The sequence below is a fragment of the Leptidea sinapis genome, chromosome 31 (genome assembly GCF_905404315.1).
Source record: "Leptidea sinapis chromosome 31, ilLepSina1.1, whole genome shotgun sequence".
Lineage (NCBI taxonomy): Eukaryota > Metazoa > Arthropoda > Insecta > Lepidoptera > Pieridae > Leptidea > Leptidea sinapis.
In genome coordinates this window covers 1535331-1554808 of record NC_066295.1, presented here as the reverse complement: position 1 = coordinate 1554808, position 19478 = coordinate 1535331, and the positions used below count along the sequence as shown (strand labels likewise).

Here is a 19478-nt window from a genome sequence, read left to right as displayed (position 1 = left end):
CAATATTACTTTGTAAACATATTTTTTCGATGAAAAAAAAAGCCTGCTGAGTTTTTTGCGCCCGTTCTTCTCAGGTCTGAGGTATTCATTTTGGAATGGGTCGTAGTTTTTGACTTTCAATAAGTGATGTCACATCCTATTTTGAATTAAAATATTTGAATTTATTAGGTTGAACAATTATTGGTCCCGAAACTATACGCGAAACACAAACAACTTCTCAAAACTCAAAACCTAGCGCTGTTGGACTAAGCCTATATTTTTTGCAATAAAGAGCAAAGACAACTGAATAAAAATTATGTATGTGCATAATTTATATACTCCATAGTCTTATTAATATATTAAGATATGTTTCATGAACATTACAGCCATATATTACAACTAGGGAATTAGTGAATGTTTTGAGAGTGAAGTGAATAATTTTTATTTTTTATTTATTAAAAATATAGGTTGCACTAAATATACATCACTGGTAGGTATTAATACTATTAATACAAAATAACCACCTTAAAAATATATTAAATTGCATACTTATCAAATCACAGTATAGTAGTAGAGACTTTCAAAGGCAAGAAATTAAAATAAAACAAGAGAACCGAAAATGACTGCAACGTACGCATTCAATATTAAAAAATAAATTAAAATCAAAACTAAATAGTTTTAGGAAATTAACATTCTTCAAAAGATAAAACGCCACATTTGATAACAAAATACTTAGTTAAGTATGTGGTTACAAACTTATGTTAAATAATAACATTGTAAAACCTTAAATAAATTATAGTTCTACGTTAACGTATGACTGTGTCAGCCGCCAGCTGCAGAAAATATATTTAAGGTTAATATTTCTTTATATCACATGCTATCTTTGACTGCCAAAATGAAAATGAAAGTGACACTATTATATTTAATAAAACATTAACTTTAAGGATGCTTTCTGCAATTGGCAGTTAGTTGCTTAACTTGTTAAGAATATAAAAAAATACTAGCGTAACTAAAATTGATTAAACTTAAAAATTGTTATAGCGGTCAGTCTGAACAGTTATAGTGTGTCACAGAAGATACTAATGACAGTAAAAATAGGGCAATAAAAATAGTTACATGATGTCTTAAAAAATATACACAATAATTATAATGTTATGACATAAGCTTCAAATGAAGATTTAGTTATGTAAACATTGAAATAAATAATTTAAAAAAATACATTAGGTTGTATTAAAGTTATATTTACAGAACACCTAAATTTCAAACGAACCTTTCGCTAAAATTTAAGTCTTCAAACAATGCCAGTCACATAATATTATGCAGTAAAATTTAAGTCTATATTTATAATTACTGGACGTCGGGTACTAGACTAAAAGTACTCAAAATCATATTAATGTAGGCAGGCAAGTACACTTCCAGCGTACTACATTGTGTACAGTTTACGGAACTGTAATAATAATAGTCAAAAATCATATAACGGTTTGCTTTGGTCAAAGGGCAAGATGTCACATTCATCTTTGTATTCGTAAACGTAACGTTTACCGGTGCTAAGTAATCTGGCGTTAAGTTCCGATGTGTGTCGTCACTGGAAGCGCACCTGCCTCGTGAACATCTCCGCGCACACGTCCGCCGTACACTGGGCGCCCGAGCCGCGCTCGCTCTCCGAGTCCGAGTCAAACTCCGACACGACGGGCGACATCCTCCCCTTCGACCCTCGCCTCGCCCCGACCTCCGCAGTCAGGATCCCCTTGATGATCTCATCCGACGACTGCATCTCCTTGCGTTGTTTCTCACGGAGCTGTCGCGCTCTTTTCCGGATGTCGGCCAGAAAGCCCGTGTTGACATCGACGCTCTCCTGCGAGTCGTCCACGGGGGAAACGTCCGACACGGAGCGCGCCAAGTCCGCGCACGACGACGACTTGGACGCGGTCGCTAACGATTCCAGAGAGGTTCCCAGAGTTCGGAAGGCGGCTTTGCCTTCGATCAAGGACACCGCGTAGCCCGAGTCAGTCTTGGAGCGGATGATGACGCCGGCGGGCGCGGCGCCGAGCAGCGCGGGCTCGGACACGCGGTGGGTGTACACGTCCGAGGTGTAGTCGGAGGACGCGGAGGCCAGCGAGCCCGCGTCGCACGTGCAGGGCGGCGCGCGGTACGTGTCGGGCGTCACGTGCGTCACGGTGACCCGCTCCGCGCCCACGGCGTACAGGAAGGGCGGCACGAACGCCCAGCTGTGCACGGCGGCGCTCCAGCGCGGGTCCTCGTCGCGCGTGCGGCGTCCGTCGCCGTCCACGAACACGCCGCATTCGGCGTAGCACAGCAGCAGCTCGGCGGGCTGCTCGCGCACCAGCAGGATGGCGCGGGGCGGCGAGTGTTTCTTGGCGGCGGCCGCCACGGTGGGGTGGTCGGCGGCGAAAGTCTCGAGTGCGCCGGAGGGCAGCCGCACCCGCAGCGGGCGGTGGCCGGCCACGTACAGCGCGGTGGCCGTCAGCAGCAGCGCGGCGGGCGCGCGGTCCACGGTCAGCGAGCGCGTCACTGTGAACTGCGCCTCGCCCGCGTCCCACCGCAGCACGTGCACGCGCCGCCCGCATGCGACCGCGCAGCACCACGCGCTGCTCGACTCGCCCGTTACCGCCTGCCGTTATTAAAATATTACCATTAGTATTATTCATACCATTAGTAATGGTTAAATATGTCATCCTCAAATCCACATAGACACTAGTGGCTCAACTCCTATCAAAACTTGACCCAACTAAATCAGCCGGACCGGACCATATTGGTCCCATATTTTTAAAAAATTGTGCTAAAATTATTGCAATTCCCATCGCACTCTTGTATAGAAAATCTATTACTGAATGTCCATTTTCTCAAATTAAGAAATCAGCTTATACTACACCAATACACAAAAAAGGTTCTAAAACGGATGTATTAACCGGACTTATATCTAAGCTATGCCTAATAGCCAAAGTCTTTGAGAAGATAATACACACCCAGGTCTACGACTCATTAAAAAACTCCTTCCACCCATCTGAACATGGATTAGAACTCAAAGAGAGATCCACTGTATCCAACCTTATCTTGCTCAGTGAATTTCTGACTGAAGCCATGGACAATCGTAGCCAGGTAGACGTAGTATATACCGATTATAACAAAGCCTTTGACCGAATAAACCATAAGACGCTTTTATCGAAAATTAAACTTTTCGGCATTGTCGGGGACTTGCATCGGTGGTTTTCATCTTATATTGACCAAAGGTCACAAGCTGTGGTAATCAGAAACTATATCTCGAGCTGGGTAACCATTCCCAGTGGAGTTCCACAAGGTTCGTTACTTGATCCTTTATTATTCACCATCTTTATAAATGATATTTCCACCTGCTTTCAGAACACTCGCTTGCTCTGTTTTGCTGATGATATCAAGATATTTAATACCATTGCGACTTTATTAACTATGATAAAATTTAATACCGCTGTTAGCCTTTTGCGTTTCAATCATACTCTTATACATACACCATTAGTTAAAACCAAATACAGGCAAAATTCCTGCTTGTGTGCAGTGAGCAGTAACTTTAATAAAATCGATAAGCGAGTAGGCTTAGACCTATTCTGCACAAGCGTAGCATCAGCTAGACACATGTTGAGTAACTAATTCTTTCATTGAATTGTTAGAGAATAAGTATAAGCATGTAACTTATTATATAAGTATATCTATCACTATCGTTGACAGTATTAACTGAAGTATTCGGAACTATTCTAAACTAATATGTTGCTATCCGTAAGGACCTTTAATTGACTTTTTGTGACTATTAGATTTTATTTAAAACTATTGTACGCTGTTGGTCTTCCTATATGAAATAAATAAATACTTGATATATTAAAATGATAAGGCATTCATTTTGGAATGAGTAGTAGTTTTTTTGACTTTCAATAAGTGATGTAGAAAATCAGTTTTAGCCATCGAAAGCATTTGCTGTAGTGGATGTAAAAATATTTTTCATCATTCATGCGTCAATATTGCAAAAGTAAACTACAAAAAATTATCTAAAGAAAACAACAATAGTGAATGCACCAACGAGGATTCGCAAGAAGAAGAATGTCAACCCACAATTAATAAAGGCCTGTGTGATCTCATTCGAACAGAGATCAGGAAAGCGCTAAAAGTCGAAATACCGAAAATAATTCGAGATATACTGTCAACTGAAATAATGCCTCTTAAAAGAGTAGGAGGCAGTAAATTTTGCCGCTATCAAGTATGATGAAATGAAGTCGCTCGTAGAAAAAAGGGATTCTGAAGTCAAAGCACTTATTATAAGTAATTCAATATTGGATAGAAAGGTTAGGGACCTGATGGAAAGACTATAAAACATTGAGCAATACTCCAGAACCACCAATATCGAGATACATGGTTTGCCTAAATTCAGAAATGAAAACCTACCTAATATAATGTTACGTATCGACGAAGTAGTATCGGAAAAAATTGAAGATAACGACATACTTTCTTGCTCCAGAGATGCTGAACAAAACGCAAAAAATGGACCTAGATCAGTTGTCATGAAGTTTCGTAGTAATCGCTGTCGTGATAATATTTTGGCTGCTATTCAAAAATACAACAAAACCAACGCAAACAACAAACTTAATACACTGCTTGGTATTAGAGGAGAACTACTCAAATATATGTATCAGAGCATTTATGCCTCGATAAGAAATATCTTCATGGTGCCACCACGATAAAATGTAAAAAGTTGGGCTACGTTCTATGTCTATCTAAGTTCACGTTAGTTCGAAATGGCGAAATCTACATCCGCAAGGACGAAAAGTCACAGGCAGTACGTATATCATCTCTAAAGTTTTTAGTTGATATTTAGCCAATAGTGTCCAATGTCACTTGGCCACTAATCCCTGATCGTAGCTAATCTTCATGCTTAATATTTACTATCAAGACATCCGCGAACTAAAGGCTAAATTGACAGAGTTTTAATTAAGCATTCTGAATCAAAATTCTAACTGAAACGTGGCTAACAGTTAATATACATCATGAAGAATTATTTGATCCTAGATATACTGTTTACAGAAAATATAGGAATTGCTCCCAAATCTAGAGGAGGCGGAGTCCTAACAGCAATCTTAAGTTCCTATGCAACCTAACCAAAAGAAGGATAAATCTTGAAACCAAATTTAGGTATACGTGTTGTTTACCTTCCCCGCCACTACATAGAAGTGTGAAAGATTTTTTGAGTGTGCAAATGAAGCTATTTCCTACTTCCAGGAAGTTATAATTGTGGGTGACTTCAATATCATGGACTGACAGTGATCAACCAGATGTTTATGAACCCAGGAACTATGATAATTACTTTGGGTTTAATTTGGTCGATTTTTTATCATTAAGTGGTTTAAAACAAAACAATTATATAATGAATTGCAATGACAAGATTTTGGATTTGGTTCTTTTAACTAATCAAGCTCCTGTAACTTAGTCTAACATAATAAGTAAGCTAGATCCTGTATACACCCACATCTTAATATTCAATTAGATAAAAAAAATCTTACAATTTATGAAAAAGAAGCCAAGAACCATTTTAATTTCTTTAAAGCTAATTATAACATTATAATATCAAGTCTAATAAATGTTAACTGGAGAGAAAAACTGTGTACAGCTAAATGCGTAAATGAAATGTACATATTTTATCAAGAAATTAAAGTCATAAATGATAATGCCCATTCACACTGTTAATAATGCAAATAATATTCCGGCTTGGTTTGACAGAAAAGCAATAAAAAGTATTAAAAAAAAGAAAATATTAGAAAAAGATGGCGTAAATTTAGGAATCCAAGAGATAAGTTTGAATATGAATTGCTCAGACAACGTTGTAATAAGATAATTCGGAATAATTATTCAGAAAACTTAAAATTAACAGAAAAGAATTTATGTAATAATATCAAATCATTTTGGAAGTATGTCAATGATAAAAAAGCTACAAAAAGTAATTTATCCCATGAAATGTATAGAGGTGATGTAAATGCCATTGATAGTCTAGGCGTAGCAAACCCTTTCGCCACACATTTTAGCTCAGTTTACTCAGACTCCACTGTTTTTTTTTCTCATTGTACCCATATACCCATGAATATAACAATATGACACTTAATACCATAAACTTTACATAAAAAGAGATGCTAAAAAAACTAAAATCCTTGAATTTTAACAAAGGATATGGGCCAGATAACATACCACTAGTATTTATCAAAAGTAAACTTTACATAAAAAGAGATGCTAAAAAAACTGAAATCCTTGAATTTTAACAAAGGATATGGGCCAGATAACATACCACTAGTATTTATCAAAAGATGTGCTATCGGTCTTTCATATCCACTTACGATAATTTTCAATAAATCTCTCGAAACAAGCACATTCCCGTAAGAATAGATAAAAGCTCGCATTGTACCTATTTATAAAAAGGGTGACATTAATAACATCGAAAATTATAGATCAATTTCAATTTTAAGTACATTTTCAAAATTATTCGAATCTCTAATTTGCCCAGTATTAATGTCACAATGCAAAAAATACTTCAATGATAAGCAGCATAGTTTTTGATGTGGTAGATCTGTAGAATCAAATCGGTTTCATTATATTAATAACATCGCGCAAGCCATGGACAATGAACGACAAATTGATAGCATATACACAGACTTTTCCAGTGCTTTCGACAAAGTGAATCATAAAATCCTTCACTCCTATCTTGACAAACAATATGGCATTGGAGGAAACTTATTGAAATGGTTAGAATCATATCTTACAAAAAGGTATGAATTGGTTTCTATTAACGGTGAGTCTTCGTCCAAATTTATTGCTTATTCTGGAGTACCTCAGGGATCTAATCTCGGACCTCTGCTACTTGCATTGTTTATAAATGAAATAAGTTCATTTAAACACCCAGAGTATTCATTATACGCCGATGATATGAAATTATATAGAATAAGCCAAACAGAGGACGATGCTATCTTACTTTAATAAGACATAGACCGAATTCAAGTGTGGTGTGATATAAATAAAATGATTATAAATGTTTCCAATTGCCATCACATATCATTTATCAGAAAACGGTCCTCGCTTCAAACAATTTATAGTTTAAATAATGTGAGATATACTTATATACACGGCTTTGTATGGCGAGTGACAAAAGATTTTAAGAGCGTCAAACGTAAAATTATTCAAGTAAAACTTCTGTAGGCGCGACTTGGGGGTAGCTTAGAATTTTTTTCTGACGGAAGTACCGCTCAGTACAAAGTCAAGGGAATTATTAAGGTTATGCTTGGCGGTTAAGCTCATAATGAAAAATACTGACGCAATTCCACCATACACACAGCATCACCTTATTGCGTCTTAAGCTGGGTTTTGCCAGTCTGAGAAGCCTTCGACCACGACTTTCATCTTTTCATCACCCATTGTCGAACTCTTCACAAAAGTTTCGGTTTGCGTATTTTTCAACAGAGAATTCTAAAAAAGCACATTTTATTAGGTTCTTTTCAGAGAGCTCGTGTGGTGCGGACACAAGTGCGTGCATGCGGACACAAGTGCGTGCATACAAACACAAGTGCGTGCATACGAATACAAGTGCGTGTCCGTATACACGGTGACGGTGTGGTTCAGACAGTTGTGTCCACACTCACCGTGACCAAGTGCGGCGCGGCGAGCTCCGTCGGCAGCACGTGCGCGCACACGGCGGGCGCCAGCGCGGCCGAGCGCCGCAGCGCCGAGCCCAGCGCCCGCAGCCCCGCGTGCGCCGCCCGGCCGCCCGCAGCCAGCACGGCCCGTCCGCCGCACGCCGCCAGCGCCCCGACCGCCGCGCCCGCCGCGCCCGCGGGCTGCTCGCCCTCCCACTCGAGCACCACTTCACCGCGGAGCGAGTGCAACCCGTTTTCGGTGCCTGAAACATTGCACTTTCATTATATCAAACGCATGTTAAAACTGTTTCTTTGATTATAAATACCAGTTTCACGAGCCTTTAGTGTTCTCCATGTGTAATGAAGATATTTGTTGTTACTGAACAATAAAATATAACTCATAGTATATTTCAACTAAAACATTTATAAGAACTATGAACTAATTATTTATTTATCCTCGTAAGCCTTGCGTTCCCTTAAAAAAGACCAAATAATCATATTAATTAAGGCCGAGACATCGGAAATTGCAAGTTACCCTCGGTACTACTTTAAAAGGGACCAAAACTTTAGCCAATCCAATATAGGCACCTAATAAAAATAAATAATTGTTTATTTTATCGATGACATTAGTTATTGAAGTTCATATCGAATAGAAGGGCTTATTATAAAAAAAAAAGTGTCAGCTGTAAATATTTGCCATTTTGTCATCCCAAGGTAGTGGCGCACACAACCTCAAGGTAAATGAAGACTGAAACATTATGCATAGTTATTAAACTTAAATTATCAATCACACATTCTTAGAAGTTATACTTTTATTTTAATTTTAATCTCGCTTTTATATTTAGCCAGTATTCTATTTTATTTTATCTGATTTTAATAATTTGATATAACATTATTATTATTTTCAATGAACACTCCTACTATTCTTTGTGTGAATTTCAAGCAAGAGTCCAAAGCAAACATTTATAGCCCGTATTTTTTTAAAGTAGTAGTTAAAACCAAAAGTACTTTTAAAATAACGATTCTTCTCTTTTTTTTTCTAAAATTTGTTCAAAACATCTTAAACAATGCATCCACTTAATTTCAAGTCAATCTGATATCTATAACACCAAAAATCTTTGTTTGAAGTGCTCGGCCTTTATTACTATAAAAATTTGGACCCTTACAGAGTACCTTCGTTTATTATTAAAACCCGCTCTCGAATTACCTTCGGTCTTACAAGGTTGTAGTTATAACTTATAATAAGATGTCACTCGTTCTCTATCAACAAACTGTCCACCATTCATAAATTCTTTACTCCATTTTCAAATTCAAAGCTGACACTAATGTGCTAACCAGGGTTCATTTTTGTGTACATTGCTGTGTATATGGGCGCAAATCGCCACCTACCGTCAATTGTTTGTAACTATTGAATATTGATATTTATGTTTTAGTTTATCGTTAAAATGAATATATTATTATAGATATATCTGAAATATATAAGATTTAAATACAAATAGCTATTTGTAAACATAAAATTATTATTTATTAAGGTCTAACTAATTAAATAGACACTGTTTTGACTGTTTGAAGATGTTTGATGTTTCATTTATTATTAAAATACTTAATTGAATGTGTAAATGTTCAAATTAATTTGTATTAGAATTAATATCTTTATTCTGTATCAAACTTTATTATTTTATGCATTAAGCCTTTCTTAATTGTATTTCGAAACTTACAGCACCATCTTCTGACTTCGTAATGTTTGTTCAAATTAAATGAACAAACTATTATATAAATCATTTGAAGTTATATAAATTCACTGAAACATTTATTGAGCTGTATTTAGGAATTATTTTACAATGCCTAATTTTATTTGTTTTAAAAGAAGTTGTATCTACTCTGTTTCATCTATTGTACGGAAAACAAGAGCGGTTGTTTTATGTAAAGACGGTTCATATCTATACTAGCAGTTGTCCTTCAATAAATTGAGAAATTCTTAGTGTTGTATTTCTAGAACTAGAATTTCTTCATGATGGACCCTGATCAAGGAAACCCTGGCGTAACGCCGAAATGTACCTACTTCTACATGTCGGCTCAATGTGCACAAGTGCCAAGAAATATGAATTAAAAAATTCTCAAAGACACTTCACCTATGGCTATAGCATTAGGCGCGACGTACAACGCACACTCCGGCTTTACATCGAGATTTAAGAGCGAGACAGGCGTATACTGCGCGCTCGGTTCTGCCGCCGAACTCTCCCGTAGGCGGCTCAGCCATTCGTTGCGCTCGGTTATGTTCGGGCACACCACTGTGCATATCTCGTCGCCTGTCCCAGATTGCTCCAACTTTATCTACAATTATATCGTTAATTATATTGATTAGTATCATGTATGATATTTTATTAAAAAGTAGAACTTGTATTTATTTATAGATATTCTAATTTGTGGCGTGTAGTGCGAATGAATGAATGATTAAATAAATAAGAGTCCATACAATAATGTTTAATTTCTCATTATAGTATGTTTTACTTTACACTTAATAAGTCAGCGTATGTTTGTATGAATTTATAGTATTTAATGATTTGCAATAAAGAAGAATGTGAAGTTGCATAAAAATTCATAATAGAGGATGGTATTACGGTTATTATGGTAGTAGAAATCCGCTGAGAAACTTATACATTCTACGTAGATAATATTGATGTGTATTAGAATGAGTAATGGTTAATGTGGTAGTTGTGTAATGTAAACTTAAATAAAGTTGTCTTTCATTGAGGATGATTCATCTAAATGGCAAGGATGCCAAATTATAACACGTTAGGGGGCGTCTGTTAATTATGTGAGGCATTTATTGACAAGTTTTCGACCCCCACACCTAAACTTGGCGAAATTTTCAAGCGAGAGTTTTCAAAATTACATTCATTAAAGACTAGGAAATCACAATCAATCAAGAGCGCTACTTCGCTGCTCTGCGGGGTTCGGACGAATACGTCAAACACTATTGTGTCAAATTTGGTGATATTTTCCAAGACACCCCAATAAGTGAGATTTGGAAAGATTTAGCTTGATCCTCTCCCCCCTCCACCCGACCCCTTAAGTAATTAATGGATGCCCCTTTATGTAAAGCTAGTGACCGTGAATGCTCGGTTGGCCTCGTTATGCGGCAGACCGGTTGCTTCGTCCCCGTGTAGGCTCGCGAGCACGTCCCCCGCGCCCGCACTGCTCAAGGCCACGCGGCCGTCCGCGAACCGCGCGTGCATCCGCTCCCGGCTGCCGTCGCTCCTGAACACGATACATGCTTCGTTATTGGTTGGAATTGGGTTGAACTCATCTAAACATTTGTGATGAACACAGTGGGTGGCATCAGAAACCTTCTCAAATTTTAATACTAGGAAAAGATGATTTTTGCTGCATAAAACATTAGTTACTGCAGTGTCCGTTATTAAAGGCTTTAAAAATGTAAGTTTACTAAATGATTTCCATGCCTTAATTACAATCTACTTTGTATAACACCAATATAGTTTTATATATAACAAACTTCATTTTAATACTACAAGAATATGAAATACATTGGTGCGACGTCATAATGAATATTTATCTAAGAAAGACAGGTTTCGAAATTTATACGACTGGAAGTCTACAGTCTAAGCACAAGTTGAATACAATCGGGGCCTGGGGTGAAGATCGAAAGTATCTCCCCCCGTTGTCCGCACGTTTCTTTCCAAACGAGTTTTTATACATCGCCAAGCACGATAAATGGCGAAAAATGTTTTGAAGACATGTGTGTTGAAGAAAGGTAGTAGAAAAATATGAGATTTAATTATTAGGTTAAAATGGTAAACTTGAAGCTTTGTTTTTTATCGACAAACTCATGATTATCGTCATCAATTATAATTAGGTCACACCACTATCGCATTCCTGAACTCTGCATTCAACTAGCAAGATATCTGTAATTAGTGATTTAATTAAATACATGTTTTTGTTTTCCTTACAACAAATCAATCATTTGTAGAAAGCAGTGTGTCGAAATTTTTCTATTACAATAAGTATATCAGGCATGCCACATCCGAAAAATTTGAATAATTTGAAAGTACTGTAAAATATCTATAATCTATTAAAATGGTACAATCCTAATGATCTGGTGATGAAAGCCGAAAGGAACATCAGAATTCTTTAATTAAAGCAAATCTAAATTTGATTTATTTTCTAGGTGGCAGAAAATGGAACCAAATTGAAATGAACAGACTAGGCAAGTAATGAAATGTCATCGATCCAAGTCATTTGCCTAGCTGTTTGATCAAATGGCTGGATAAAAAGGCATTTATTTTGTCAAAATTGATTCCTTTAAAATTCTTTTTGATGTCATTTCTAATATACTAGATACTTCTACCGCTTCGGAAACAAATGGCGCTCTGAGAAAAAGCTCTTGTGTGGTAAAGGTTACTATAACATAAACGACTTTCTTTATGATACCACAGATTGGGAATGGAACGACCGCCCTCAGGCTATTAAATAATAAGTTTAAGTGTACAATGTTACTTTAATTGTAAAACATATTTTTGATGAAAAAAAAAGAACCCGCTGAGTTTGTTGCGCCCATTATTCTCAGGTCTGAGGCATTCATTTTGGAATGGGTGGTAGCTTTTTTGACTTTCAATAAGTGATATCACATCCTATTTTGAATAAAAATATTTGAATTTGAATTAGAGAGAAGAAGCGGCGCAAGAAACTCTCCCAGCATTATTTTTTTTTGCGCTCTTTACAATAAATATATACAATATTGTACAGTCATTTCTATCGCTATAAAATAATCATAATCTAGTCCCAGGCTGTCCGATCACTTAGATCCGATTCAGTTGTGTCGTAATAGGATTTACGACAGAGCCATTTTTTTTAAAAAACATTTAAATTTATTTATAGATAATGCCTGAACCGTGACTGGGATGGGATTTTATTATAAATGTGTATAAATTTACCCTTAAAGCTTTTATGTATTTTATAAAGCCTACCAATTAGTTACAAGTAATCCCTTATTTCTAGTGTTATAATAATGAAGGAATACATTCAGATCGCTAGTTAAACGGCGCTGTTTAGTAAATAAGTTAGGCTGTCTATAAAATAGCTGATTAAGCTAGTTGGCTGAGATAGGTATCTTTATTATCCAGCGTATAGGTACTATGAATGCCAGACGACGATAATATATTTAACAGTGCGGGCAGTGCATCTGAATTAGTAACGTAGCGTTATATAACTACTGAAACGTCCGGGCAACTAGAGCGGCTTTTTTCTTTAGACAGTCAAACGTTCAGGCTACCAGAGTGGCCCAGTCGACTTGCGTATTTACTTTGTGTTATAATCTGTAGTATGAGTGAATTAGCTTGTCGGACTAGATTAATCGGACGTTGCAATAGATAAACTATTAAATACCTGATTATTAATAGTGAATCCTTCTCAGGAGCACCATCGGGCATGTCCAAGCTTAGTGGTCTGAAATGAAAAATATTGTAGTTACCTGTAGCAAATAACTCAAATCTCGGTTCAAAGTCTCTGTTACAAATAGAAATGCATATTTATAATGTTATGTAATTGAAATGAAATCTTTAAGTAGGTACTTATATAGGTTATTATTCTGTATATATATATATTTATATATTATATATGTTCTAGAGGTTCCTTAAGCGACTCAAGGACTGTCTGATGTCTTGATTCTAGTATACTGATACAAGACCACCTCAATCCGTTACTGTGAATTTAACCTAACCTCTTTAACCTCCTGTCTGCTGCTGATGAGACCACCGTTTAGTACGATGTTATAAAATTAGCACACATGACATTAATATAAAAGATATGTGAACTGGCAGTTATTAAATTATGTAAGTATATAAAAATTTCTACCGTTCTAAAAAAAAATATTAGAAGTTCTTAATTTGTTACAATATGCATAACAAGTTGAATTTAGTAATTTACCATTTTAATATTCTTTGGTGGTTATTCGTGGTGTTTGGTGGACATAAACATAGCCAATACATACCCATTGGTTAACTTGTGAGATTTGATTGTGGTTTTCTCGCGTACAGGCGTTGGTGGAAATCTATAACAGATTTTTTTTTTATATAAATATGTATTACATACCTTTTAACATTCAATATATCATTTCAAACAACATATAGAAGACCCATATAGACCATTGGCTAATGACCATCCTGATCTAGAGATCCAGGGTTCGCTAATCCCGCTAGGTACAAACATTTATATGATGAATATAGGTTTTGTTTCCGAGATTTGTTTGTATTTATGCATGTTTAAGTAGTTATATCGTATTAAATATATCGGTTGTCTTGCACCGAAGATAATTTGTGTTAAAAGTATATTAATATTAAAAAAAAATATATATATATTACAATACTCATAATTAAAAATAGTGATCATGTGGTTCCTTTTACTTTAAATTTCCGCACTAGTGTGGTAATTATGTTGCTTAGGTACTACCAGGCCTGTTTCTCTCCTCGTGTAGGTATGGTATGTAGGTAAGGTACTTCACCAAATTCAAGTTTTCAAAATGAAAAAAAAAAGAATAATGCAAGTGTAATTTAAACTAATGTTCATATTATTATTATAATAAATTGTACATTTGGTAATCACAGAACACGAGAATAATATCTGCTCTACTATCTAATTGATAGTATGTCGTATTCGTTATTTATTTTATATATTTATATTTTTGCATAAATATAAAAATATGCCTCAGACTTAAAAAGAACAGCCTTTTTAAAGAGAAATTTAAAAAAAAACATTAAGAAAACATCAATTTCATTACATACAGCCTGATAAACCTAACGACCACCAAGAAATGGTAACTTACTCGTCGGAAGTTTTGGCAGATAACTTAGCGCGTAGTCTGTCCACCTCCTCCCGTAACTCTCTGTGAATGTAAAAGCTTACATTTTAAATTTGTTTATAATTAATAAGTACATTGAAGGAAGTTATTTATTCAATCATGTTTGATGAACACTTTAGATGAGTTGACATCAAATGAAAAAAACAGCATTGTCAGGGCATGAAAATACACATATATATAGATACCTACATCTGGTAGGCTTATTAGGCCAAAGATAATTTACTCCTTTCTACACGAGCTTCACACAGCTAGTTTAGTGCCACCCGCATCCAGCTATGTTTAATTTGGTAAATTTTGACTCTGCAAATCCAGCAAGTGTGCAAATCCACACTTCACCAGAATGTGTGGTCGGAATTTATTGATTAAACATTCGTAGCACCCGAAATATACTGGGATGAACAACAATACATGGTTACCCCAGATGTGAGAATATAGTTGACGGTTCAAGCGAGTACCGAAACGACAGCCCAGGTAAAAATTCTTAAAAACGGCTCTATGGATAAAATGTCAGTGTAAGGACATTGAGTATTTTTCGTTTGAGTATTTTTGCTGCATTACTATATAAATTATTGTAATAAAATGATTTGTAAAACGATGAAGCTGTAAATGTTGTTTTAAAAGAGTGGCAAAGAGTTTCTTGCTACTTTTTCTCATTAAAGCTCAACTTTTTAAAGTAGTTTAGTAAATTGTAAATAATCTTTTGACATTCATATGTGCTATTTCCTGGACCTACATGAATAAGGTGACTTTGATTTGATTTGATGATTTATTGAACCGATCGGATCGCCACGATTCGAGCAGCTCTGCGATGCACGCGACTGAACGGTTCAAGCGGATACTGGAGTGCACCAGAACCGAAGATAGATATCAGACAGTATACAACACTAGTAGTAATACCGGTTGGTCCTCTGCAGCGTTGTACTGGGCGAGGCGGCCGCCCGACGTCCCGACCGCCCGAACAGTTTGTTGCTCAGCGAACACTTCTTACGACCACTTTCTTCTAATTTTGCCTGGACAGAAATTTTTTCTTGTACTCAGTATAAATTAAATTTATGTTTTCATAATAATCACGAATTTTTAATGTCAATTAAAATTTGCATTCCTTCGCTTCAAAAAGAAATATCGCTATTAGGAAGGAGAAACGAAAGAAATTTTTCATCCATCAAAAAAGTATCATTTCATATATTATATTGTTATTATTGCGATAAGACATTCCTAATTCAAGTCTAGGCTGTTCAGAAATAGAAAAGAAACTCAGACGGATGTGTTTTTTTTCTCACCATTGGTTTGACCAATGAGTTGCGCGCGCGATTCGGGTCGCGTCGGACGTTTCCGATTGAGCGTGAGACGTATGCGATTTCGAATAGAATGAGTACGTTAAAGTGTAATAATTGTCATCTCGTTGTGGATGAGCTTTTAGCTTACATCCAAAATAAAGTTTCAATAGCCGATGAAGTGAGTTTGGTGCAAATATGTGCGTCTGCTTTCTCACGTGAACAAATTGAGATAGCGAATAGCTTACTTCTGGAAGCATTACCAGCGGATCTACGCACAAAAACTTTACGCAAAGGAAAAGGCAAGGAAAACCGCCTTTTGCACGACATCATAAGTGTATTTAAGGTAACTGACCCTGATGTACTACCTGTGTTTGTGGCCAGGGATTTGGAAAAATTACCATCTATAACTTTCGACCATCTGGACGTCTCCAAACTGCTCAAGGATTTGATGCTAGTACAGGCGGAGATCAAAAGCATTAAATCCTCATATGCAACTGTTGAGCAGCTAGAAAATTTCAAAAAGGAATGCTTGAGCGGAAAATTACCTTCGCCGCCACTTTCGATTATGAAAGTAAATATGAAAAGAGGAGGATACTTTGATAGCGGACCGATAGGTTTGTCCCAATTAGACGACACTATCGTTACAACGCCGTTGGAACAATCTAACTATGAGACATCTCCGAGGGAATATAATTCAAATTATAGAAGTATTGATTTGAGTAAAGCGGAACGGTAACTCAGTGCAGTTTCAAAGCACTGTATCTAAACATTCGACCGACGATTGCGTCACACGCGCCGAACGCGGCATTATGCGAGTTGGCACTGAGTCATCAGGCACGTCGAGCGAACCGAATGGTCAGCTCGGTGCGACAGCGCAAATTCGATCATATGCAGGGGTCGCTAAGGTACATAATCCAAATGAAGGCTGGACAGTGGTGCAAAAGAAGTCACAAAAATCCAAAAACCGCCTTATTGGCAAAATGGGAAATTTTGTGGTAGAATCAGACGAAAAATTCAGGGCGGCCGATAGAAAGATACCCTTATTTATAACAAACGTACATAAAGACACAGCAGAATCGGATATAATTAAATATATTGAGAATAAAACTCAGGAAAGTATTGTGAGTCTAGAGAAAATTTCAATTAAACGGCAATGTGAACACGACGCTTATAAGATTTTTGTTTCACAAAGCAAGCTACCTTTGTACCTTGATGAGAATCTATGGCCACAGGGAATTATTTTTCGACGATTTGTGCACTTTAAGCTTAAACCCAAATTAAAATCAAATGAAACACCCATCACATAGGTGGCGCTGAGAAACTTGCCTATTGTTAATGGATAAAAACATAAAATGTAAATTTGTTTCATTTAATTGTAAGAATGTAAAGCGTTCTGCACAATGTATTCGTGAGCTATGTAAATCCTCACATTTAATCGCTTTACAAGAATGCTGGTTGCTCAAGGAGGAGCTTTGTTTCCTTGACACAATAAGCGAGGACTTCAGCTCCGCAGGAGTATCTGCGATAGACACGTCTACTGGTATTCTACGTGGGAGACCATACGGAGGCGTTGCGCTGTTGTGGAAGCTGTTTTTCAAAATGTGTCCATTATTCAGTGTAATAACCCGCGTATTTGCGCTATCAAAGTAGTGTTACAAGAGAAATCGTTCGTAGTGATGAGTGTATATATGCCTACGGATTCACTTGCAAACCTAATGGATTTTACGGACGTACTAAGTTCGGTAAGTGCTATTATTGACAGTTATGGGGAAAACTACGTATACATACTTGGGGACTACAATGCACACCCTTTTGAGCGGTTTTACCATGAACTTACTCAGTTCTGCTTAGAACAAGAGTGGACTTGTGTTGATACTGAGATATTAGGTTTAGGGTCCGAGACATATACATTTATAAGTGAAGCTCACGGATCCAAGCGGTGGCTCGATTGTTTAACTACTAAAGCCGCTCTTGACTCTGTGAGTAACGTTTATGTATTATATGATGTATTATGGTCTGACCACTTTCCTCTGGTCGTAGAATGTAATTTAAACGTGTTATTACCAAAGAAAGTTTGTAAAAATACCTCTCTAAATGAGGTTTATTGGGGAGAGAGAAGCCAAGTGCAAATAAATACATACCAGAGGGAATGTCATGAAAGGCTAAGACTAATTGACTTCCCACATGGGCTTCAGTATTGCTGTGACCATACTTGTAACGACTCTGAGCATAGAAATGCCATAACTAAGTTGTACAGTGACATCGTTAAAGCTTTAGTTGAGGCTTCCGGGGCGGGTCGAAAGAGTATGTACCGTGTAGCCAAAAAGAGAGTGATAGGCTGGAATAAGCATGTAGCCGAAGCGCACGGGGAGGTAAGGCAAAAGTTTCAGTGGTGGCTGTGGTATGGGAAGCCAACCTCAGGATATGTTTATAGGGAAATGTGCGAGGCTAGAAGAATTTTCAAAGTTTCGAAGTGTCAAAACCGTCAGGATCAAATTAAAATGGATATTCTAGCTTCGCACCATTCGAAAAATGATTTTCGCGGGTTTTGGAAGAATACCAATAGAATGAACAGTAAGCCGTCCCTCCCTGTGAGCGTTGGTGGCGTGTGTGAGCCTGAAACTATATCTAATATGTTTATGGACCACTTTCGCGTTAAGCCGCTACGGGGGACTTCTGAATCGGTGCTCAATGATCAGTCCAACATAGAAATTGGTATCAATTTCAAGTGTAAAGAAATAGCACATACCATCAAACATATGACCAGAGGTAAATCTCCAGGCCATGACGGACTGAGCATTGAGCATCTTCAATACGCTGGGCCACATCTTCCCAGGGTTTTGTCAATGCTGTACAGCTTTTGTGTGAGTCATAGTTTTATGCCGGACGAGATGATACGTACAATAGTTGTGCCTATTGTAAAAAACAAAACCAGCGACCTGGCGAGGCAGGGAGGATTGAGCTCACCAACGCTCTTCAACCTATATGTAAATGATTTGATTGACGAGCTCAGTGGCACCAGGGTCGGCTGCTTCATAGACGGAACTTGTGTCAACAATATAAGCTACGCAGACGACATGGTGCTGCTCAGTGCGTCTATTTGTGGTCTCAGACAACTGATGGCCATATGTGAGGCTTATGTGGGAGGACATGGTCTTGCCTATAACGCTAGAAAAAGTAAAGTGATGGTCTTTGAGGCCGGTGGTAAAACACCAAATAAAGTACCACCTGTAATGCTCAATGGTACAGCGTTGGAGAGAGTATCTACGTTTAAATATCTTGGTCATATGTTGACTTCCGACCTCAGGGACGACACGGAAATCGAGAGAGAACGGAGGGCGTTGTCGGTGAGAGCGAATATGCTGGCTCGCAGATTCGTGCGTTGCTCAAACAGCGTCAAGATTACGCTGTTCAGAGCCTTTTGTACAACTTTCTACACGTGCAACCTGTGGGCCATGTACACTCAAAAATCCTACAACGCGCTTCGTGTTCAATATAACAATGCTTTCAGGGTGCTGATGGGGCTGCCCCGATTTTGTAGCGCATCAGGGATGTTCGCGGAAGCACGGGTCGACTGTTTTTATGCGACTGTACGCATAAGATGTGGATCCCTGGTGAGCAGAGTGCGGGGCAGTACCAACAGCATTCTAAAGATGATTGCGAGCAGGTTGGATTGCAGATATGTGG

The 19478-nt window shown here is 37.5% G+C and overlaps 1 protein-coding gene across 1 annotated transcript in view; it reads right to left on the bottom strand.

Moving 5' to 3' along the window:
• Positions 1-414: 414 nt before the first annotated feature.
• LOC126974231 (citron rho-interacting kinase-like) overlaps positions 415-19478 on the bottom strand; it is a 62408-nt gene continuing 43344 nt past the window's right edge. Inside the window, exons 23-30 of the mRNA XM_050821695.1 lie at positions 15412-15524; positions 14479-14538; positions 13648-13707; positions 13044-13103; positions 10751-10898; positions 9770-9971; positions 7644-7900; positions 415-2611 (exon numbers count right to left, since the gene is read on the bottom strand). Coding sequence (XP_050677652.1) covers positions 1562-2611; positions 7644-7900; positions 9770-9971; positions 10751-10898; positions 13044-13103; positions 13648-13707; positions 14479-14538; positions 15412-15524 — 1950 coding nt within the window. The 3' untranslated portion in view covers positions 415-1561. The remainder of the gene's footprint in view (positions 2612-7643; positions 7901-9769; positions 9972-10750; positions 10899-13043; positions 13104-13647; positions 13708-14478; positions 14539-15411; positions 15525-19478) is intronic.